The 26,049-nt window shown below is 38.3% G+C and overlaps 1 protein-coding gene across 2 annotated transcripts in view; it reads left to right on the top strand.

Annotated features, from left to right (window-relative positions):
• The window catches only part of vwa5b1 (von Willebrand factor A domain containing 5B1), a 52,369-nt gene extending 26,830 nt beyond the window's left edge, over positions 1-25,539 (top strand). For both annotated transcript variants that reach the window (XM_079588060.1, XM_079588059.1), the window contains 12 exons: positions 3,083-3,197; positions 5,442-5,627; positions 6,748-6,949; positions 7,127-7,326; positions 15,344-15,536; positions 16,611-16,901; positions 17,022-17,159; positions 17,346-17,477; positions 19,220-19,294; positions 20,076-20,145; positions 21,566-21,692; positions 22,225-25,539. In XM_079588060.1, the coding sequence (XP_079444186.1) occupies positions 3,083-3,197; positions 5,442-5,627; positions 6,748-6,949; positions 7,127-7,326; positions 15,344-15,536; positions 16,611-16,901; positions 17,022-17,159; positions 17,346-17,477; positions 19,220-19,294; positions 20,076-20,145; positions 21,566-21,692; positions 22,225-22,908 (2,413 nt within the window). In that variant the 3' untranslated portion in view covers positions 22,909-25,539. The remainder of the gene's footprint in view (positions 1-3,082; positions 3,198-5,441; positions 5,628-6,747; positions 6,950-7,126; positions 7,327-15,343; positions 15,537-16,610; positions 16,902-17,021; positions 17,160-17,345; positions 17,478-19,219; positions 19,295-20,075; positions 20,146-21,565; positions 21,693-22,224) is intronic.
• Positions 25,540-26,049: the final 510 nt, after the last annotated feature.

Below are 26,049 nucleotides of genomic sequence, written 5' to 3'. Positions count from 1 at the left end.
GCAAAAAATACATTGTATTGGTCAAAATTTTTATTTTATGCCAAAAATCATTAGGATATTGAGTAAAGATCATGTTCCATGAAGATATTTTTTATATTTACGGTAGGAAAATTACATTTTTTGTGAGTGGATGCAGCACAATCGCGAACATAAATGGACAACTTTAAAGGAGATTTTTCTAAATTTTTCGATTTTTTTGCACCCTCTGATTCCAGATTTTCAAATTGTTGTATCTTGGCCAAATATTGTCCTATCCTAACAAACCATACATCAATGAAAAGCTTATTTATTCAACTATCATATGATGTATACATCTCAATTTCAGAAAATTTACCCTTGTGACTGGTTTTGTGATCCAGGGTCACATATATCTTCGAAATATTCATATTCATATTCATTCTTTATTGAAATATTAGCTTGGTTACGAAACCTAGTGCGCTGCCTAGACAGCATCCATGGCACTGTATGAGAACACAGCATAAAGTAGTCTCAACACAGACATTTACTTTATGCACATTTCAGAACACAATGACATGTAATTTTAAGTTTGCTTAATTAGAAGAATTTGACCAAATTGTAAGATAATCACAAAATGCATTGTGACAAGCTCACTGAAAAAATCCAATATGATGGATGAGTATTTATTTTATTTATAATTATGTATATTCATTATATAGTTACTTATATACTTAGATATTTAAATGGATTTATTTAAAAAAAGGGTCTAATTAAAAATGGACTGTTGTACCCATCACTGGTACTATATATCTAATATATACATATATCTGTACACACACATTTTTATCGTATATATATATATATATATATATATATATATATATACATATATCTGTACACACACATTTTTATCGTATATATATATATATATATATATATATACAGTGGGTATAGAAAATAATCACCCCCCTTTAAAATAATCATATGTTGTTGCTTTGCAGCCTGAAATAAAGATGGACACATTTTTAATTTTATCCAGTTTTTGTTTTATTCTGTTTTAAAAAACAGAATCACTGAAAAAGGATCACCCCCCTCCTAAAAGTGACTTGTAAACTATCTAATCACCTTCTCAATGGCACACCAAGCCTTTTGACTTACAACTGTGATCAGCTGTGGTCATTTTGATGAGCTCAGCATGAGAAGAGCTTTCCTGGAGCGTTTCAGCCCTTAGTAGAGCAACTGAAGCAAACAATCAACTGTGGGTGGCAAGGCACTGTCAAAAGATCTCCGGGATAAAGTTGTGGACAGGCACAAGTCAGGTGATGGATATAATTTTTTTTAAAGGCTTTATCAATGCCTAGAAGCACAGTGAAGTCTATTATCAAGAAGTGGAAGGTATTTGGTACAACACACACCCTCCCTGGATCTGGACATCTCTCCAAACTCAATGAAAGAGGCATGAGGAAACTGGTCCGAGACTCTGAAGCAGTTGCAGGAATTTATGACAGAGTAGTCATTGTGTGCATGTGACAACAATATCACAAATTCTCCACAAATGTGGCTTGTATGGGAGGGTTGCTAGAAAAAAGCCACTCCGCAAGAAAGGCCACATGCAGTCACGACTGAGCTTTGCCAAAACGCGCCTTGAAGATTCTGAGGCCACATGGAAAATGGTGTTATGTTCAGATGAGACTAAAATTGAATTATTTGACCTCAACACCAAACGATGTGTCTGCTTGGAAATCTAATACAGCTCACCATCCAAATAACACCATTCCTACAGTAAAGCATGGCGGTGGTAATATCCTGTTATGGACTGAAGCACTTGTCAGGATAGTAGGAAAAATGGATAGGGTAAAATACCGTCAAATTCTAGTGGAAAATCTGCTGCCCTCTGCCAGAAAGTGGTCAATGTGAAGAAGGTTTACCTTCCAACATGACAATGACCCTAAGCACACAACAAAACTGACCACACAGTCGTTGAAGGAGAAAAAGGTGAATGTCCTTGCATGGCCTGGTCAGAGCCCAGACTTAAACCGCATTGAAAATCTGTGGAATGACTTGAAGACTGCAGTACACAAACGGTGAGGATTATATTAGGAGTCTGACTAATATGGTATAGCCTAATAAATGCAGATACTTATGCGTAGATTGTTCATGCATAATGTTTTTGAACAGGTGACATTTTATGTTTTGGCCCTTCAGTTGAGTTCAAAATAAAATGGACACAACGAAACAAACACTTGATTTTTTTTATTTTAAATTAGTCGTTTAGATTAGTCGACTAATCGAAAAATGAGTCGAAAGATTAGTCGTTAGAAAAGTAGTCGTTAGTGGCAGCACTAAAACGGCCACCATCATATTTAACTGAACTTGAGCAGTTTTGCAAAGAGGAGTGAGCTGGGCAAATATTGCAAAGTTAGTAGAGATATATCCCTACAGACTAAAGGCTGTAATTAAACCAAAGGTGGTTCAACAAAATACTGACACAAGGGGGTGATCCTTTTTCCAACTCAGTGATTCTGTTATTTTAAAAAAAAACTGATATGTTGGTGCTATATCTTTCACTGAAAAATGTTCTGTTGTACCCAATATTTTATTTTTAGTTATTGTACTCATTAGAATATTGTGTTGTTAGCTTAGCAATATGCTAACATGAAACCGTATTGGAATTAGCTCTTTTAATCAGCCTAAGCTGGCCTTAGCTGGTCTGTTTGCAGGATTTAAGACCATGAAACCATGCAAGTCCAGTTCAGGCTGGTTTAAACAGTTTTTCAGCATAGTAGTAAGCCTCTGTATCTACTTGAATGCTATGCAGTTTCAGCCTATAGAGCATTCCTAGTCAGTTTTACTTTGGATGCTTCCTTTGAAGGCACCTGCCTATGTTCGGAGACAGAGAGTTGCTGAAGAAGATTTGATGCTTACTATTCTAATAAACAATATTAATAAGTTGCTTCCTGGCTTTCTTGACAGCACGCTCGCCAGTCTCAGAATTAGCAAAGCAATACGTGTATTTTATCTGGAAGAGCATCACCGATTTGAGATGCAGTTTCTTCATTATGTGATGTTTTCACAGACTCACCGCACCTGTCCTGTCTCTGTGTGTGTGTTTGCATCATGGCAGGTGTTACACGTTCGGCATAGGTCAGGGTGCGTGCAGGAGGCTGGTTTTAGGACTGTCTGCAGTTTCCAGAGGCACAGCTGAGTTCCTGGCAGAAGGAGAACGACTGCAGCCCAAGGTCCTCGTTTTCTCTGACGTGTTTATCTTCCGCCGCAACAGCCTGTTATTTTGAATGTCACCGCAAAGCAATTACAGCAGCCACGTAAATTGTGGAGTGCCCAAATGTATTAGCAATTAACAATTTGTTTTGTTTAATCAAACATAAATTAGGGTAATAATCAAAGCTGACAGCACATTTCACTTTTGTTCCTTCTCTCCCTGCTGTTTAAAACTAGCGTGACGTCTAAATATTTTCCTGTTTTCGTTTATTTATATAGAGCAGGGGTTCCCAAACTTTTCCATGACAAGGCCCCCCAAATACCACTAGGGTCTGGCCAAGGCCCCCCTTTTGCAGGATGTGTTATTGAATCCATCGACAATACTACGGCAAATGTAGAAATAAATAAATAAAACATCTGTGAACATCAGATTATGTGATGGTGTTTGATACTAGCCAATCAGAAAGATTAAAGAGATGCATTGATTATAATTTTCTAGGCCGATTCCGATTTTAGCCGATTCCGATTACATTTTTCTAACCACTTTACAGCACACACAAATATTTATTTTCTATATATTTTTTTTTTTACACCATATACTTTTACCCAAACTGGATAATAAAAACAAGTTTAAATGGGTACGTTTTCTATAAATATTTTTTTGAGTCTTCATTTTCTTTTCTGACATAGCCTACTCCAGTTCTTGTTAAAACACACTAGACATGCAAATAATGTGCATTTTAGGCACTTTTTGTGTGAAATCATATTTATTTTGTCCATCAAAAGTGTGCTTTCACTTTAATTGAGCGTGAGCAGCACGCTCCTGCTCACGGTGTGAATGTGCTAATTGATTAACATGCATGGCGAAAAAAATACGCGCCGCTCGCGCTTGCGGTGTGAAACGGCCGTAATTCACAAGTTTTCCTACATGTGCGTTCCGTATGCACGTGTGATGCTGATGTTGGCGATATTAATCATGCGGCGCCCGAGTGCATTTGACCGGCATAAAAACGGCATAGTCAGACTGATCAGCCGGTCGCCTAATCTCTAAATGATTAGCATTAAAAGTATAATGTTCAGATAGGCTATGCGACAAATTATTATAGTACTATTTCATAACAATTCTCATAATAATATAATTTTTGTTATGTTTTTTGTTGTTGTTGCTTTTCTTTTTCTTCTTCCAACTTGCTCCGGCGCCCCCTGGTGGCCCCCACTTTGGAAACCCCGGATATAGAGTACTGTTTTTTACAGACCGTGCTCCCTTGATTAAGTTCACCTGATGGAGTTTTGGTTCCTTTCCACTGTTGCCTTGTCTTTTGGCTTGCTTAGTTGGGTACATTTAATATTCAACAATATTATTGATTGCCTTACGAACAGGCTGACTTTTTGGGACTTTAGCTTATTCACCGTATCCCCCAGAGTTAGATAAGTCCATACATACCCTTCTCATCTCCGAGCGTGCCGTAACTCTGTCTGACGCACCCACCGCTAGCCTAGCTTAGCACAAAGACTGGAGGTAAACGGCTCCAGCTAGCATACTGCTCCCAATTAGTGACAAAATAACGCCAACATTTTTCTATTTACATGTTGTGATTTGTATAGTCACAGCGTGTACAAATAACAAGGTCACATGAGACACAGCCATCTTCTAACCATATACATACTGGGAACTATATTCTCAGAAAGCGAAGCACTGCTACTTGGGCGGAGTGAATATCGCAACACTCTGAGCGAACTCTCGTCTCCTCACCACGCGGCTTCTCAGGTGCTGCGAGCAAATCACTCCGCAGAAGTAGCTGAGAATATAGTTCCCTGTATGTATACGGTAACGGTTAGAAGATGGCTGTGTCTCATGTGACCTTGTTATTTGTACACGCTGTGACTATACAAATCACAACATGTAAATAGAAAAATGTTGGCGTTATTTTGTCACTAATTGGGTGGGAGCAGTATGCTAGCTGGAGCCATTTACCTCTAGTCTTTGTGCTAAGCTAGGCTAGCTATGTGTGCGTCAGACAGAGTTACGGCACGCACGGAGATGAAAAGGGTATGTATGGACTAATCTAACTCTGGGGGATACGGTGAATAAGCTAAAGTAGCAAAAAGTCTGTGTGTTCCTTTAAGGTGGACGATGACACCACTTTCTTCTAGAAACAAACTTTGTTGTATTATTCATGTTATCACTGTGAAGCTGCTTTGATACAATCTGTATTGTAAATAAAGGTGATGTTTGAGCTGGCTGTTATTTGTGTCATTGGCAGATGATTAAGTCGCTGAAGAAGTCCATGACATCAGTTCTGACTGACATCTCCATTGAGTGGCTGTATCCAGAGACGAAAGAGATCCTGCTCTCTCCAGTGGGAGCGACCTGTCTGTTCCCCGGGGACCGGCTGATTGGATACAGTGTCGTGTGTGATACCTCCCGATATCACTCCAACCCCAAATCAGTAGGTCATCTGTAGTCCGTCCATAATTATTCAATTATATTTTAATATTATTATTTAGATAATATTGTTATTTAAAAATATACTGTATTTTGATCATAATACTGTATTTTGATTATTACACACACAAACCATAAAACAAATCTAAAACAATAATAATATATTTTTTAATTATTATTATTATGATTTAGATAGATAATTGTTATTATTGTAAAATATACTCTATTTGATATGTTATAATAACAAATATACACTAAAAAACACAGCAACGGTTAAACTGTAATTATACTATATTTTTATATTACTATTAATGATAATTATTATTATTTTGATAATATTGTTATTATGATAAAATATACTGTATATTTTATATAATATCAAATATACACAAAACAGATTATTATTATTTAGATAGATAATATTGTTATTATTTTAAAATATACAAAATGTCTATATAGTATAGCAAGAAATATACAATCTTTAATTATTTAAAAAAAATTATATTACTGTTATTATTTTAAAATATACTAAATTTCTATATAGTATAGCAAGAAATATACAATCTTTGATTATTAAACAATTTTTATACTACCATTAATACAAATCATTATTATTTTGATAATATTATTTTAAAATATAATCTATTTTGATATAATATTGAATATACACAAAACAGATTATTATTATTTAGATAGATAATATTATTAATTTAAAATATACTGTATTTTGTTTGGTTTATATTCAATATTATATTAAAATACAGTATTTTTTAGTATTTAATTTATTAATTCGATTAACCGTTTGCTGTTTTAATTGTAGTTTTGATATTATAATATCACAATTTTATATATTTTAATATTAATAACAATATTGTCTATTTAAATAATAGTAATAATCCGTTTTGTGTACATTCAATATTATGTTTAGATGGATGATATTGATATTAAATTTTGATATATTATATACTATCAAATATACCAAAACAACAAAAAAAATTTAAAAAATAAATAAATATATATATAATTATAGTTTTTAGCATATAATGTTTGTTAATGTAAATATAGATTTAAGGCCGAAATAAAAAGCTCCCACTTTCTAAAACATCTTTCCTCTGTTGTCACAGGACAAGCGGAGACGATACAGCATGATGCGTTCCAACGAGTCCACCAGTTCTGTGTTCTATCACTCTCAAGAGGAGGATGCTGGGAAGGTTTACTGTGACGCTCAGGGGCCACACAGGGACAATCAAGTCGGCTCGCTGTTTGACAGTTGCCAGGAGACCATGTCTGAGAGCAGCCCTATTGCCACGGAGCAAGACGTTATGGGTAAAGTACAGCACTATATGAAGTAAAATTGTTCCATCTGGTTTCATACGCCTTGAGTGTTACAGAATTTTCATTTTTGGATAAACTATTCCTGATGAAAGAGAATAAAGGCAGCAAACTACTATATAAGAGAGGAAATGAAAGAGAAAATGTGTTTTTTTTTCTTCTTTTGCACAGGAACTGACACGAGCAACTCTCCTAGAAGACGTGCTTATAGCACCAATCAGATCATAGATTACAACCCCATGAAGAAGGCCTGCACCCCCAGCGACCCCAGCTCCGTGGTTGGCAAAAACCCTCTTAGACGAGCAAAAGTCCAGGAGCTCCTCGGTCAGACTCATCCTGACTACGGAGCTCAGTGGAAAATGGACTACCAGGTATAGGTCAACACTACAGCATAAGTCCTGAAGCATGTGCTATGCAAATATGTGAACGCAAATGCTTCTTGCTATGCAAGTGTCATGAGGTGGAAGGATGAACCCAATTGCAGACAATATGCAAACACACAAGGTTTAATAATAACAGAAAACAGGGAAAACAAAACCCACGAGGGGGCAAAACAGGACTGGAGGGCAAAAGCAAAGACAAACTACACTAAGACTTGACTGATAACTAGACTAACAAACAGCAACACAAACTCACAATTCTCATTAAACAGGATACAGACAAAGTACTCACAAGACTATCACAGAGATGAACACGCAATGATTGACAATGAACCGGCACAGGACAGCAAACACGTGGGGATTAAAAAGGGAGAAACTAATGAGGGGAACAGGTGACACTGACTAGGTAACACTGACTAGGTAATAATGACAAGACGAGGATAACAAGGGGGCGGGGTTACATAACGAGACAACAAGCACATGGCCCAAACAGGCCATGCGCTTGTACACAAAACATGGGTCTGCCATGATCCTGCCACAAGACCAGGAAAAAAAAGGACATGGCAGAATCATGACAGAACCCCCACCTTAAGGAGCGGATACCAGACGCTCCACAAGGAGACATCAAACACGGGACAAGACCGACTGAGACATAGACATGAACCAACAAAACATGACAAATAACAACAAGGGCATACAAGAATACACAATGACAGGGTGAAACATCAGAAATAATAAACAAGGAAGGGGGGGGGAGGCGGGACAACAAAGTTCATAGCGGGTGATCCAGGGTGGATAGGTGGGGTAGGAGTCTTGGGTTTACGAGGAGCGGGCTGAGGGCGAGGGATCCGAGCAGACTTGGATGGGGAGACACGTGGCGAAGCCTTGGGGAAACCAGACTGAGACGGGGTGACACATGGAGATGGGCTGGGGAAACCAGACTGGGACAGGGTAGGTGACAGTACAGGACAAAAGACAGGGAGAAACGTAGGCGACTGTGGGGCGGAGATGGGCAACACTGTGGCTGGCCGCGGAGCAGGAAAGGGGTCCGTGTACTCTGTAGCTGAACCAGTGACAGTGCTCATCACAACGGATTCAGAAGTGGTGCTCCCCATATCTGACTCTGAACCGGTGATGTCCGCAGCTGATTCTGGAACCAAGTTGACGGAAACGGATCCTGGAACAGTGTTGTCTGTAACAGGCTCGGGAACAGCGGCGACAGAGACTGGCTCGAGAACAGCGCCGGCAGAAACTGGCTCAGAAACGGCGCCGGCAGAAGCAGCGCCCTCAGCAGCTGGTCCAGGAACCGTTCCCTCTGCGTGGCAGACTCTGGAACGGCTCTTTCAGCAGTAGCGAAAGGTTGAGAAGCCGTCACGGGCTCAGGGGAAGGAAGAGATGGGGAACGGGAAGCCCCCTTCTTCCTCCTCTTTCTCCTAGGGCGGGAAGCAGAGGCCATAGCCGGACTTGTGACTGGTTGGGGAAGCACAGCAGGAACCGTGACGGGCGGAGAAGGGGCTTTCTCTGGCTGGGTCGACTCAGTCGCTGAGGACTCAGAAGGAGACTCCCACGAGGCCCGTCTACCTCGTTTCCCACGAAGACCGGAGGAAGTGGATGGAGTCTCAGGAGTCGTGGAGGAGCCAACCTGGTTCCCAAACGTCGCGACGCCTATCAAACGACCCTCCGGGATCACCGGCAGACAAGCAGAGGGTGGAGAGCCCGAGGAAGAAGCCTGCGGATCCTCCAGAGAAAAATGATCCCAGAGGCGGGCATAATTCTTAAGGATCCACTCACCCTGGGGCGGGACTGGACGGTTGACCCTCTTACTGTCGGTGGGAGCCAACAACCAGCACTGTTCGCGGAACTCCGATTGTCGCTGGGAGGACATACTGTCTGCTGGGTTCTTCTTTGGCCGGTTCATTCTGTCACGGTGTGGAAGGATGAACCCAATTGCAGACAATATGCAAACACACAAGGTTTAATAATAACAGAAAACAGGGAAAACAAAACCCACGAGGGGGCAAAACAGGACTGGAGGGCAAAAGCAAAGACAAACTACACTAAGACTTGACTGATAACTAGACTAACAAACAGCAACACAAACTCACAATTCTCATTAAACAGGATACAGACAAAGTACTCACAAGACTATCACAGAGATGAACACGCAATGATTGACAATGAACCGGCACAGGACAGCAAACACGTGGGGATTAAAAAGGGAGAAACTAATGAGGGGAACAGGTGACACTGACTAGGTAACAGGTAACACTGACTAGGTAATAATGACAAGACGAGGATAACAAGGGGGCGGGGTTACATAACGAGACAACACAAGCACATGGCCCAAACAGGCCATGCGCTTGTACACAAAACATGGGTCTGCCATGATCCTGCCACAAGACCAGGAAAAACAAGGACATGGCAGAATCATGACAGCAAGTTTGATTTTGTGTGCTATTGCTAGGGTTGCCAACTTCAGAAAAGAAAAATACCCGACAATCGTGGTTCTTTACAGGAAAATAAGGAACACTCAAAATATGTATCATACAGTATATGTAATTTCAGGTTCATATGCATTTAAAAGGTTCTCAGACATAAACACATTTGTTTTGCAAACCTATTTATGTACAACTTAATTCTAAAACAAATTTTAAGGTCGCACAAAAAAGTCACATTACACACAAACCATAAAGTTCAAAATAATAGCATTTATTTGAAATAGAAAGCTTTTGTAACATTATACACTACGGTACATTTGAAAGAAATGAAAGAAAGTAATAGCCTACTTTTATTCAGCAAGGACGCATTAAATTAATCAAAAGTGACAGTGAAGGCATTTATAATGTTACAAAGGCTTTTTTATTTCAGAATAATCTCCTTTTGAACGTTCTATTCATCAAAGAATCCTGACTTTAAAAAAAAAACAATAATCAGAAAGGTTTCTTGAGCAGCACATCACATCAGGTTATTATTCCCTCTGGTAGATTTCATGTTTTCTTGCGTGGCTGGATGGATGTTGGACTCATGAACAATAATCACTTTGGTTGAATTCGCCAAAATTGATTTCCCAAAATCAAAACCCGGCCAGACAGTGAAAGGGATTTGCCGTTATCGCGAGTCCGGATCGAACCGGGAGCGACCAGACAGCAGAGGATTCTGTTCGCAAATCAAACAATGATATGTCCCTAAAGAATAATTAATTCTCAATTTAGAGTTTGTTATTCATTTCGTATGGTCTGGTGAGTGTGGGCTGTGATTGGATCATTCTCAAGTGTCGTGTTGCTGTTGTATCTGTCAGTGGTTAGATCAGCGTAGCAGTCAATAAACGGGACAAGGGAGAAATAAATTAGGCCCCATATACGGGACATCCCAGCTAATACGGGACAGTTGGCAACCCTGGCCATTGCATTGAAAAATGTGTCTATAGCATTAGAATTGGGGAAGCTACTTTTGAAAAGTAATTTTAACATTTAAAGTAGTCGAACTACAGTACACTACAAACTACAAACAATTTGCTAAGTACAAAGTATTTGCTAAAAATGTTGCTAAACATAGGTTACTTAAAAATATAGTCCAATTTAATCAGAGCTGATTTTTTAAGTACAACCAAAACATGATCGTTTGCATTTTAGCGATTCCTATTTTGCTTATCGATTCCAATTCTTATCAATCGCCAGTCTCGATTCCAGTAAGGTAGAAGCATTTATATCAAACATGTTTATTCTGTGTCTTTTGGCAGCAAAGGACACTAACATTTTCCTATGGTTTTAACAAAAATACCACAGCAAAAACAACTGGACTAACTAATATAAAATTCAAACATTAGTGAAGACAAGTACACAGTGATAAATGTAAAGGCCCTTTCACGCCAAATGTGAAATGAATAAGCCATAGGCTGAAGGAAATGCAAATTTACACCTGTACAGTAGAGGGCGACACTCAAACTAAACTTTCAGCTGTGCTGCCATTCTGGAACGCAGAAGAATAGGATGCAGGAAAATAAACTATAAATAAAAACAAATGTAAAGTCATTTTTGTTTATTAAAATGGCTGAATTGGATCCTCGAAGGTCAGCTGCAAAGACATTGGTTAATAAAGTGAGATTAAATACATAAAGTATTTGCACCTTTCTCACGATTTTCTCTCAATATGGGGACAGGTGAGGTGCATTCAATAAACGGGCAAACAAAGTAACTTGTGTTACTTATTTGAAAAAGTAACTTGTAAATTCAAAAGCAATTTGTTACTTTACTAGTTACTTGAAAAAAGTAATCTGATTACATATTGTAACTCCCGTTAACCGTACCCCCAACACTGCTTATAATACACATCCTTAGTATCCAATAAACATTATTCTTGGAAATGATCAGAAAACATCTGTATCTGTAATCTCCTGCGTGTGTTTTGACACAAAGCAGACGGTTTATTGTTTCCTTTAGAAGAAATGTCTGTAGGCATGCCATCTGCTATAGCTGAAGCATCTGCTCTGATATAAAAAGAGCCCCATGGATTCATTCGTTCGTTCTGAAGGGTTATTTGAACTCATTTCTGAGCTTGCAGATGAGAATGTAATTCATAATTCAATGTTCTTACCGCCACATCCACACAAATAGAATTTAGATGGAACAGCCAGTGGAAGATGAATTACAGTTTCTTGGACATTTAAGCAATGAAAGAATGTGCAAAAAGTAATAATGCTTTCTAAGAAATGAGGTGGACTCTTTTTTTTTTAAATGTGCACCCACACACTGAAATAGAAATGCACCTTTGAAGTGCAGTGGGAGAAATAAAGGTTGTTGCCCATCTCAAAAGACGTGCCAGTGTTTGAACAGGGCTGAAATAATGAGGCCAAAAATATCCCTGACCTAGAGACAAAGTATGTAATCAACACCACAACGGAGAAGTGTGCATCCTTTGTGTCTCATAATGATGGCCGCACTCATTTCATGCATGACAATTGAGCTGAATGGCCAAGGAAAACCCTTTCGATTCACAGCAGGCCTTCTGATGAGACTTAAAGATGCTTGCATGCTTCTGGTATGTCGGCTTTCCTAATAGACTACAGTACTTTTATTGCTCTTTGTTTATTAATTTAAGCATTGCTCAACATTTTGGATAACCTGTAACATCATTTTTGTCAGGTTGCCTACATTTTTTGCTTTTTTTAAGTAAAAAATAAAATGTATTATTTAAATAGTATTATTTATTTAGTATTATTGACATTTAAATAATATAAATAATTAAATATTTTCAAATGCAATTTGATAAGCAAAACTTTTTCATTTAGGTAATCATATACCTCCAGCCAGTAATAATAGTATTTATTATTTAAAGGAATACTCCACTTTTTTTGGAAATAGGCTCATTTTCCAACTCCTCTAGAGTTAAACAGTTTTACCGTTTTCGAATCCATTCAGCCGATCTCCGGGTCTGGCGGTAGCACTTTTAGAATAGCTTAGCATAGATCATTGAATCTGATTAGACCGTTAGCATCTCTCTCAAAAAAGTGACCAAAGAGTTTCAATATTTTTCCTATTTAAACCTTGACTCTTCTGTAGTTACATCGTGTACTAAGACCGACAGAAAATGAAAAGTTGTGTAATAATCAAGGAACTGTGCTGCCATACCAGCAGGCGCAATGATGCACAGTCCCTTGATTATTACGCAGGACTGAGAGTATAGTTCTAGTCATATTGGCCTAGACAATCGCAACTTTTAATTTTCTGTCAGTCTTAGTACACGATGTAACTACAGAAGAGTCAAGGTTTAAATAGGAAAATATAAAAACTCTTTGGTCATTTTTTTGAGAGAGATGCTAACAGTCTAATCAGATTCAATGATCTATGCTAAGCTACGCTAAAAGTGCTACCGCCAGACCCGGAGATCGGCTGAATGGATTCGAAAACGGTAAAACTCAACTGTTTAACTCTAGAGGAGTTGGAAAATGAGCCTATTTCCAAAAAAAGTGGAGTGTTCCTTGAACATATTTGAAAAATATAAACAATAAAATATTGAAATATTATTTGATAAGCATTATGTTTCAATGTTAGTAATTGCAGTCCTCAACATTTAATTAAAGTTAAACTGGGTTTATTAAAGTCATAAATATTACTATTTAATGTTTAATTAAATACCACCCCTGTGGCAGCTTCTGTACCTTTTTTTCTGAGAGTGTTGCTGACAACATTTTACTGCTTCTGTTTCATGACATTGTGTTTCGTATTCAGTGAGTTCAGTGATACTCACACCCTGCCAAGAGACATATCGAACATCCAGCCACTTATGTTCATCTTCTGGGGTACAATTAGTTCTGACAACTGTGACAAAACCCTTGATGGCCATGATAAAATTTCCAATGTCACACTCTCTGAATGGGGAGTAGATATCAATAATCCAGGCGACACTTTGCACTGCAAGCAATTGGCCATGGAAGTTTTATCAAAAAGGGAGTGAGTAATATTACAGATGGGCAATAACAAGAGTCCTTGATTTCCCCTCAATGGATGCAATAATGACTTTAATGATCCTTATTACTGTAGCTCTTTAGCAGGCATACATTTCTCATCATCCAAACTGCCATTCGACCCAGTTAAACAGAGAGCCACGGCTATAGGAGTTGACATGGTTAAGGCGTCTCAAAGAATTATTGTGTTCATAAACTCCCTCTACACAAGGTGAAATAAATGCAATTTTTTTTTTGCTATGCGCTGCCTTCATGCTGGAAATTACCGGGGGAAACTGCATGCTCAACGTGAGCATAGAAACACAATCAGACTTGTCAGCATTAGCATCAACATTAGCGCCACTACTTTGGCATTGTGATATTTTTCATAAGCTCAAGAAACATACAGCAGTTTTGATTGACCACTGGACCTAAAGCTGTCCTAATGCCAACTAGGTAAAAAAAAAATCTTAATTTTGATATATTTATTGTTAATCATTTAAATATGAAATATTTCATTTTAAACAGTTATTCAAGTCAAAATATTATTATTTAATATTTCAATATTTGAGGTAATAACCAAATTTAAATAATAGTATTTACATTTTAATATTGTGTGTGTGTGTGTATATATATATATATATATATATATATATTTTTTTTTTTAATATATATATATATATATTTTTTTTATATATATATATATTTTTTTTTATTAATATGCCTATTTTTTTTATTATAATTTAATATACCTATATTTATAATTAAGCTATGACTGATAAATGTTTGATATTATAAATGTATATTATATTTGTGTGCGTGGTCTGCAGATTTCAAAGTAAATCTGTAAATGAAAGTAAAGTCAAATGAATAAAGATTGTTGTACTTTTCTCAATAAATTTACGGTAAAACTTTACTTAAAGCCTTTACATATAATGCATTCTAAAAGTATTTTTAAAGCATTAATTATGCTTTGTAATGCACCTCATAATATATTTTATGACTCATGTCATGAATAATTGTATCCACAGTTATAATACATTATAATGCTATTTATCAAATACACCTTTAGAAAGTATAATACATTAAAATCCATGACAAACTAAACTAATTTCAGATGCAACAAGGAATCTGCTAATATTATAATGCGTTTTAGCTTTAGTTACAATTATGAAAAGATATAATGTACATTATGAATACCTTTTTAATGCATTATACATAAAGGCTTTAAGTAAAGTGTTACCGTACCAAATGAACATTTGTGCATAAATGCACACAGCTCTGCTCTTAAAGGGAAAGCACTCTTTAAGAGAAATCGGAGTGCTCTTAAAATGTTAAATATTTCCCATAATCTTACAATGTGACTTGGAGTTATTGCTAGATGATCTAAATATTAAAAAACATTTAAATACAGAAAAATGTAGGTAACAGTGGATGGCCGTCTTGTACTTCATAAGCATTTGTAATAGTTTTGGACTTTTTAGTTCCATTCAAATAGAGTGGCCTTGCCAAGATGACGAGGAGTGAACAAAAGGACTAATGAACTGTTGCTCATCTCTCCAAAAGCCACAGTTGGCCAGTCTGTGTGCCACATCCTCAAGAGGACGTCCCATCCCTGCTCACAAACCTCCAGTGCAGCAACACGAGGGTCTCCAGGGGGATCAGACCCACCCCGGCCCCTCTGCACAGCGTCCCGTGGTGGAAGACGGCTCCAGGTCTTCAACGGACAGCCCTTCTCTAGGCAGCACCGGCGATGCAGGTTAGTCCTTCACTACAGCGCTTAAGTGCAAGGACAAAGAGGTCAGTTTCTGATGCATATTAATGTTAGCGCTGCTTGGGCTCAGAGTTAAGCTGACTTTTAAAACTGTAATTTAAATACTCATAATCAGCTGCACAGTGTGGGGGCGTAGAGAGCAGTAGAGACACTTATCATATGCTGCGAGCGCCGACTGAAAAAACACTCATGAATCAGATAATTGTAGTTGTAGTTGTAAAAAGAAAAATTATAAAGTGAATTTTTCCGATTTTGTACTGCTTTAACATTGTTCATCAGCTAGATATCACTCCTTGTGAGTCTTTGTGAAGAGTAAAAACTCGCCAGTGGTGATAATATCAGTCTGTCCATTGAAGGTCATACGGTGCAAGGATTGAGGATTCAAGGATTCAAATCTGGTACATTCATGGAATTTCTAAAAATCATTTTTTAGAAACTATGACTGGAAAGACCATGGAAAAGTCATAGGAATGCAATGGTCAAAAAGTGTGCAAACCCTGGGGTTAAAAATAATTTGACGCATATCTTTAGAATAGCTTCCTTCGGCTATGGTGATATTGCAGGGATATATTATGCTAGAGTTGTCTATGTAATTTATTATAAATAAAATGTAATTTATTCCTGTGATGGCAAAGCTGAATTGTCACATGATCCTTCAGAAATAATTGTAATATGCTGATTTTGTGCTCAAGAAGCATTTCTCATAGTTTTCACTGTTGAAACCAGTTGTGCTGTTTGGTTTTTTTTTGCCAAAACCGCACAGTCTGTAGCCTAACCCTGATCAAACACAACTGAACTAGCTAATGACTGAACTTTGCAAGTAGATTTACAGGAAAAGGATTGGGCAAGGATTTAGGCAAACCACCAACTAGTCGATTTTGAGAATATCCATCCAAAATATCCTCTAGCCAGACCTAACACTGTAAAGAACAACAAGCAATGCTTTATTTTTACAGTTTTAACGTATAGCACATTTAAGTCATTGATGATGTTAATGAGCTCAACCAACTGGTTTATGCATCTGTCAATACTCTGAATATTATGTTTAATATCGAACAGATGGCTACACGCATCAGCTTTGCGAAGTCGAAACGCCCCAAGATCCACACGCACCAGAATTCAGGGTCAGTCATGGAAAGGGGGATTGCAAAGCGGTCGTGTCAGGACTGCTGTGCGGGAAACCCATGAAATGGGAGGTGATCTTTGACATTCAACCCTACCTAAAAGGTCGAGAGCGGGAGGAAAAGGTTCACGAGGACCTGTGGAACGAAACCTTTCATCACCTGGCGGGACGGTCCATTATTCAAGACTTTGAACATATGGTGGACAAAGAGTGTGAGATTGAGCATGGTGAGGAACTTGACTCGTAATTACCAGTTATTTACCTGATAAACTCTTATCATTTGTGGGATGTGAATGTTCAAAACTTGCATATCTGACAAAATCCCTCAACTGTGCCGTTTCTTGTAGGTTCTGGGAGAAGGTACCAGCTTTACGCTATCCACACGAGTAAAGCCTGCAACATCTTGAGCAAATACACAGCTTTTGTACCTATTGATCTGGACAGCAATGAATATTTACCCACCTGCGTTGAGTATAGCCACCCTGGTAAGTCATTCTTCTAATTCATCTGAGCTTACAAGGCCTGGTAGTTGCAATCGTTATGTCAAAGATACTGTTCTCTGGAAGAAGAAAACAAAGGGGAGCGCAGGGAAACAGAGGAAGCAGTCGCTCCTGGCTTAAACACACAATTACATTATGGTAATGACTCTTTGTATATCTGTTCATCTCCAGGGGAGGATCATAAACGAAGTTCGCACTGCAGTTCTCGTTCCGGCAGCAGGAAGACCCGTGGCTACTCTGTAGGTCTGGGTCGGTCACAGTCAGGAGGTTTGAATGGGCAAGATGACGCAGCACTATCACACAGTAAGACCGAAGGCAAAATACTGAATGTTGGGCTCATTTACAATTGAGGAATTGTGGGAACATTATCTGCTGTATATATTGCATGGTTTTATACTCTGGGAAAAGATGGTAAAAGGTTATGAAATTTGGCACACTTATTGTATTATCCAATATCATACCCAATTTAGGGACTCTATTTTAAACTCTCTAGTCTAGTGCAACTAACAGGTCAAAGTTCACATAGATTTTGTTTTATAACTTGAGCAGTCATTAGACTTCAGGTCAGATAATCTTGAAAATATGTTGGCATTGTGATGAAAAGACTTTTGATATATCAAACTGCTTAATGTATTAACACATTTAATGTTGAGAATGTAGTTTTCCATTACTTTGGTCGATTGAATAATTGTCATTGCCACCATGCTGAGGTACCCAAGCAGTTGGTTGACAGTGCTACTGGTCAGATTTTTACTTTACAGAATTAAATATTTTGGGATAACTTGGCCTAAAGTCATATATGTGTCACATTTTGAATGTCTACCATATGCTTTTGGGGATTTTTTTTTACAGCCCTCACTGACCCTGTCCAATCTTCATCAAAGATCCAGTAGCCTCATAAAACTGACCAAAAACACCCACAAAGTTGTTGTATGTAGGCAACACTTATGCATAATGACATATGTATGTTTGTATGTATGTGTCATGGTTCTGATAAAGTTTGGTCAAAATTTACACTATACAGGTCAAAAGTATAAAATAAAAAATAATACTTTTAATGATCAAGGACACAAAGGTGACTGTAAAGACATTATAAATGTTACACAAGATTTCTATTTTAAAATAAATGTTGTTCTTTTGTACTTTCTATTCATCAAGAACAAAAATATTACGTGGCACAATGTTTCATGAGCAGCAACTCAACACATTAGAATGATTTCTTTTCTGAAGGACACTGAAGACTGGAGTAATGATGCTTAAAATTCAACTTTTTTATCACAGGAATAAATTACATTTAAGAAAGAATATTCAAATAGAAAAGTTATTTTAAATTATTATTAATTATTTTAGTTGAACCAGAATTTTGTTTTATATAACTGATCATTACCTGTTAACCGACAAAATTATGTTAAATTAGAAGTTAGAAGGGACAAGTGTCTGTGACCCATTAAAAATATCAACATTTGTTTTGTTCAGTTTGTTCAAGGAATAAATATACACAAAATATATTTCACTTGAATGCAGATTAACAAAACGAATGAAAGAACTGTGTGACAAGTAGTAGCTATACGCTGAGTTTCGATTAATTTTTGTGACGTGCTCCACAAAACTTCACGGAGAGTAAACCGAGACTGCAGAAAGCGGCATCCTGTTTGTTTTCAATTGCGAGTGACGTGTACACAAATCAAAATAGACCCTTTACAGTTTCAAATGATGTCTTACTCTGTATGACCATAAATGATGGAGTCTTTTAAGTTGTTTCCGCTGTTATAATGAGACAAAATCATTAGGCATTGTGTCGTGGAAGTCGCACTACAGTCCAGTGATGAAATATTCGTGTCCTGCTGCGTTGTTCTTACAAAGTGCATGTTATTGATATGCACGGCACTGCTGCAGCTGTAAACTGTACTAAAAGTCCACATGAATCATCTTCAGCTCAGACCCATTTACAAATGCACTTAGATTCCTTGGGTCACATTCAGAAAGCAGTTTTCAGTTTAACTCTGACGCCAAAAGGACTCATAAAACTCTTCTTTGACCTACAGATGTAGACGATGGATCCCGATCCCCCTGCAAAACTCCCTCCACCTCCAGTTGGGAACGATGTAGCTCTTCTGAAGGTACTTATTACTTCTATCTGGCTGTATTCATGTGGTTATTTCAGTTATTACAGACTTGCAGGTGTCCAAACAAACACAGCAGCATTAATCACTCAAGCTTATAGCTGAGAATTCACTAATTAGATTTGGCCTAGAGGAGCATGGGTGAGTTTGAGTGCTCTTTGCATTGGAGTGCTGTGTGTGTGTGTGTCTGTGTGTGTGTCTGTGTGTGTGTCTGTGTGTGTGTGTGTGTGTGTGTGTGTGTGTGTGTGTGTGTACTTGTACAACTATCTTTGTGAGGACCAGTTTGGGTTTTAGACCATTGGAGTGAGGACACAGAGATTAAAGTGAGGACATTTTGGCCGGTCCTCACTTTCTGAGACCCCTTTAAAGGCCTGTTTGAGGGTCAATACTTGGTTTTTAAGGGATAAGGTTATAGGAGATAAAGGTTAAGGGTAGGTTTAGGGTAAGGGTTCAGGTTCGGGTTAGGCACTTAGTTGTGATGGGGAAGGTTAGGGTAAACTGCTAGAGATTGCATTGTGTCAATGAATGTCCTCATAAAGATAGATGTACAAGTGTGTGTGTGTGTGTGTGTGTGTGTGTGTGTGTGTGTGTGTGTGTGTGTGTGTGTGTGTGTGTGTGTGTGTGTGTGTGTGTGTGTGTGTGTGTGTGTGTGTGTGTGTGTGTGTGTGTGTGTGTGTGTGTGTGTGTGTGTGTGTGTGTGTGTGTGTGTGTGTGTGTGTGTGTGTGTGTGTGTTGGGCAATAGCAATGATCAGAATACCAACCTGCTCTCTCTTTCAGCCTCTCAAAGGAGTCCGTCGGTGACCTCCGACCACTCGCAGAGATCAGTCGAGAGCCTTTTCTCTGCCAGGTGGGTGTCGATGGAGGGAACGAATTGGGGAAAAGAGCAAACCACGTCCACAAATCAAGTTTTATAATTATAAACACTGTAATTCACAGAACACAAATGAATAATTCAGCAGTTTGCATCACTCATGCACCATTGTTTTAAATCATGAGTCGAATTTGCATTTTGATTGCTTTTGGTATTCTGCTGGGTGCATGTAATGAGTTCAACTCTCACCGAAGACAGACATTCATTAGTCATTAAAAAAATTAAAGACAGGAGATGTGTAGACTGACAACACAACAAAGTTCTGTGCAGGTATTTGTTTAGCTTCTTTTACAAATCATTTCACCATTACAGTTTGATGTGAAGTGCTTTCTTACGATTAAATGAGTCAGTATGACAATTATCTTTAGGCAACGAGTGTTTGTTCTATTGACGTCAGAGGTTTCGCTATTAGCAATTTCCTTTTAAAAAAGGTCTTGAGTTTAAGTTAATGCATGAAGTGAAGGATACTCTAGCTCGAAGAAGTGTGAAAATTAGAGGATATTAGTCACGCAAACTCATTTTTAGTTTTAATAAGTTTAAAACGTTGACATCATAGACAGAGGGTGAGTAACCTGCAGGGTAAAGATGTGGGGGTGGGGCTCTGGTGTGATGTAGGCTTAGCTCATGAATATTAATTAGGATATGGAAGAAATGGATTTACTTGATCTTTGATAAATAAATAGTTTATGTAATGCATTAATTATTCTTTGATAATTTAATTTGATTTTGACTGGTTCAAATCTGTCCTGGATCGTATCTTAAAGCGATAGTTCACTTTAAAATTAAAATTCTGTCATCATATACTCAAACTCAAGTTGTTTCAAACCTTTATTAATTATTATTAATTATTATGAAAGAATGTCGGTAACAAAACAGTTAACTGGTCCTTGACTTCCATAGTAGGAAAAAGAAAATACTATGGAAGTCAATGGGACCAGTTAACTGTTTGTTTACCGACATTCTTCAAAATATCTTTGTGTTCTGCAGAAGAAAGAAATTCATACAGGTTTGAAACAACTTGAGGGTGAGTAAATTATGACAGATTTTCCTTTTAAAGTGAACTATCCCTTTAATCCAATTCAAATTACCATGTGTTAAGCAAATAAAACCAATATTTAAGACAAAAGAGGGATGGTACTCCAGACACCAAAAAAGACACTTCCCTTTCGTGTCTGGAATCTCTATCACAGTTTTACCTCTCGCTGTCACTTGAAATGTCAGCCGAACTAATGACCAAACCGTGAGGAGCGGCGCTATCAGGCATGTGTACATGCTTCGCAAATTAATGAATGTGAAGGGGCACATTTCACCAAGAAAAAGCACTTTAGACGTGTCTGTGCATTTAATGATGATAGTGAGGCCCCGGAGTAAAAGGTGTTGTTTTTTTTGCCTCTAGCAAGCTGAGCCTGAGCAGGACGCGTCTGCTGACGAAGGCGGCCAGGGGCTTCATGAGCCGGTCACAGAGCAAATTCAGCAACTCCGTGGGAGAGAGCGAAAATGACAACAAGGACTACATCCCTCTGGTTTCTGTCGCCATATTCTGCTTTTAGGATGTGCTGTGGTTGTGGTAGAACTTAAGTCAAGTCAACATGAAATTGAAATTGCCCCCATTTACCTTTTTAATGGATGGTATTATAATAACAATTCAACAATAACAAACAATTTATGTTGAAAGGTCAGCATAAACTTATTTTAAAAAATGCCTGACGTCATTGAGTGCATTGCATCCACTTGCCTCTATAAATAGCCGGTCAATACTTGCCTTACGAGCAAATTCTTTAAGTATAGTGAGTAATAGATCTGCTGACATTTAACAAACACCGATCAATATCTCATGATTGCTAAGTCTGGTTAAATGAGATGTTCTATTTGAGTTGAACATATATGGGTCATGGGAATTACTCGAAGTAAATGGTGATGAGGCATAACAAAATCAGTAGAGCGTAATTGACAATGCTTAAAGACCTTAAACTGCTCCTTGAAGTTCAGTCTCTGAGCTTGTTTATATGATTAAAACTGATTAAATAGACAAAGCATTTCTACTTCCTGTTGCAGGTGTCATTGCAGCTGTCCTGTGGGGCGTTCATGTTGGACAGTGCATTGTGTGACACCATCAACGTGCCCATAGACAAGCTGAAGTGGACGTCACCCTTCACCAGCCACAGAATCAGCCTTACCCACGTGTCCTACTCCGGGTCCCGGCGCTCTGAGAGCCTGGAGGTCCACCGCGGCTCCTCGCCTCCTCCAAAAGACTCGGACTTAAACTCTGAATGTGAGGAGCTCGCCTCCCGCACGTCCTCGTCCTCTTTCCAGGCCCGAAGCCCTAGGATGGAGGGCGAGCCCTCGCTGCTGGCCGGCTTTTCGTCTATGTCGACCGAAGCCCCACCGTCGCCCATCAACTCATTGTGCGACAGCGGGCGAGGGTCTGAGTCTGAAATTGCAGGGACGCCCCTGCCTGGCTCGCCCGGGAGCCTACGAAGGGGTGTGCAAGACACCGAGGGGATGGTGTGGGCCACTGCGGTAGCTCTGGCCTGGCTGGAACACAGTTCAGCCAGTTATTTCATCGAGTGGGAGCTGATCGCGGCCAAAGCAAGCATGTGGCTAAATGAACAGATCATCCCAGAGGGCCGAGACCTGGCATCGGTCAAAGCCGCAGCCAATCAACTCTTCATCATCCTCAGACACTGGGACGAAAACCTGCAGCTCAACATGCTCTGCTACAACCCCAACAGCATGTAAGTCCTTATGGAGTAGGGCCTAAACTTCAAACTATGCTAAACGAGGACTTTACTCTCCTTGATTTGTTTGAATGTTTATCGTGTGGGTTTTGTTTTAGTTTTATGAATAGAAATTGTATTTCATTATCATCCATCCAGAGGCCAGAAACATACTTTGCACAGATATGTAGGCGCCAGTTAATGTAACTTGCGTTCTTACGTACCGTGGCAGCAACAAACCTGTAAAAGACTGTATCCACCCAAGAAAAAAAGCCCGGTTCACAGCGATAAAGCAACATGATCCCATTCATTGTATGCGTGTCCAGCGACAAGACATAGTTGAGATATGTTTAACTTTATGCCAATTGACCGTTCGCAAAGACCCGCCCCCCCTTAGTTACTGTTGCTATGTCCGACAAGCTACGCTACACCATGTTCTCACGCAGTGAAAAATACATCGCGGAGCAGAGAGGACACTGACACCGCGCTGACAGACCGGACAGACCAGTTTACTTTTCGGTTACTTTTGATATTAAACATATTAAACAAAGTCTCACCTTTCAAATTTGGTCATTTTTTTAAAGAAATTTAAACAATAAATACCATTTTGTGGCTCTTTAATGTGTCTGATAGATCGCTGTAGAGCATCAGTTAAAGCTGCTCGTGAACCGATCATCTCTTCCTTCTAGTTTACTTATAACATCAAATAAACATGAATGAACATATGAAGGAATGTTGTTTTAACCGCGGAAAGGCGTCAATACACTCTGTTTTTCAAGTTCAAATCCTACCATGTTAATCTACTAACTCGTCTGACTGCTTTGTCGGACAAAATGGCGGATGGCGAAGTATGATTGGTCAGATCACCTGTCAATCAAACTCCCTGCGAAGGGTTTATTAAGAGCGACTTTCAAGAGCGACAACCAATAGGAGTGAAGTCAGTGGAGTAGGGCTGCTCAAAATCATAATCACAATTAGTTTGGTCAATATTGAAATCAGGATTATTGGTGGGTGATATGATAAGTCTTATTTCATGACTTACAGTCGTTTTAAATATCAGTGAAATTTCACAATTATCGAAACTTCAGCAAAAACTAATACTAGGTTAACTATAATTTAAGTAAAAGGTCCTTTAACAGTTAAAGACAAGTAAACATTCAGCAACACAATAAAAACAAAGAAACTGATCCCCCAAAAAACTGACAAATGAATTCAACAGAACAAAAATACAAATTAAATAAACTTTGCTTTAGGTGTTTTAGGAAGATGTACTAACAGTGGAATTCAAATAAGTAATAGCCTACAACAGAAACTGAATAAAGTAATTAAATGCTAAATAACACTGCCATGTACATTAAATATAGACTCATCCTTATTAAAAGTACAAAATTCATTCAAGAGCAGTGAGTGATTCTATCTTTGTCTTTTGTTAGATTAACATTAATCACTGCAGCAGATTTATTAGGCTCCTGTGACTTTAAGAGCTGCACGGATCCAATTTACTGTTACACATGCGCTTTCTTTCTAAAGGTGCGTTTTAGCTTGATTATCTTGTTTTCATACACGTTGGAAGCCAAAACTTTAATCGAATTATAATTAATCGCACAGCCCTAGTGCATGTGATCCGTCACCACATCATGTTGCCTCATGTAGTGTCGGTGGAAAGATGGAAAAGTACATTTTAGAAGTCAGCAACTTTATATTCCTATAATTTATGATATGTCTCTGTGTACATTCCAAATAGCTACAATGGCACAGAGCACTTGCTGTTTCTCGTTCATCTTTATGTTTTCCATTAATATTTAGTCCTTTCCCTCCCAAATATTAGTTTTTAGTGGCAACAGATTTTTTTGTCTACGACATGCAATAACATCCGTTCATCCGTAGTTCAACAGTACTATCGAAAAGAAGTAACAGGAGTAGTAAACAGCTGTTATGGCAATGTTGGCAACGCAACCCGTTCTTGTTGAATTCTGAATTGACGCATTTCAAAACTGTGAACTCGAGTTTGCATGCTGTAGCTAAAAGTGTTTGCGATCACATATTTGCGTAGAGTATATTCCAGGCCGTCACCACCCAAAATATTTGCATGTCTCCGCATTTCTTGTCCGTAAAATGAAGAGATTGGTTGTATTTTTAAGCTTGTCTGAAATAATAATGTGCATTTTGTTTAATGAACTGTCTGGTTGCTGCTTTGGAAGATTTTGTACCATAAACATTTAATCGTACAGAGCCTTATAGTGACTTTGGTTCATTAGTTGACGTGGTTGACTGCTACAGTCTGTACATGTGGCATTTCAGGCTGTTTTTGCTATCCGAGGATCCAGTCACTTGATACGATGCAGTTACATGTATAACAACATACATTAGTTTGCCTTTACGATCATTAAAGATGTCAAATCGTGGCTGGAACGACACTTTCTCTCCAGTCTTAAGTGCCTAACCCTGGACTGTTTCTGGACTGTTGACATGCACGTTGTACTGTTACTGCAATGCGTAAGCTAATTGATTCTTTTCTCCATTGTTTTACTTTGCTGATTATATTTATGGCTGTGTATGTATTATTATAGTATTTTTTGACGTCAGTTGAAAAATTGTACAGAATAAGTATAATAGAGTGGCTGTAAATATATGTTAAAAAAGTAGGCTAAATACAAAAGCTAACGTTCTCTCGTTCTATCGCAGCGGTTTATTTTATTATTATATGTATTACTCCTCAGGTATTGCTCTTGAGTACTGTTGTCGATGTAGATGCATGAGTGGTTTGTGGAAAGATCTTTCCTCTCAAGGTTCTTTACTGATTTAAACCTCTCCCATGCGCTTGTGACGGTGGCAGCTGCGTTGTGAAAAGTGCATTGCGTCAATCAAGTGTACTTCGTACTTAAGTGTGGAATTCTGTTCAAGTTGTGCGTAAATTCTAGTGCAAATCTGGACTGTGTAACTGCATGCAATAAAGTTTATTGGATGAAAAAGGGGTCTCATTTTGCCATCACTATTTCCACTAAAATGCAAAATATTAAAAACAAAACATTGCATGATTTCTGTCTGCGTTCACACGACAGTATGAAGGCCCATTTCCGCCAACATATGGGGAAAAAAAACATGCTTTTGTAAATCATAATTACCGGTATTATGACTTATTGTCATAATTTAAACTTTCTCA

This window comes from Phoxinus phoxinus, assembly GCF_949152265.1.
Source record: "Phoxinus phoxinus genome assembly, chromosome: 18".
NCBI lineage: Eukaryota > Metazoa > Chordata > Actinopteri > Cypriniformes > Leuciscidae > Phoxinus > Phoxinus phoxinus.
Note: the sequence above shows the minus strand (reverse complement) of the source record. Positions and strands in the feature narration are given on the sequence as shown.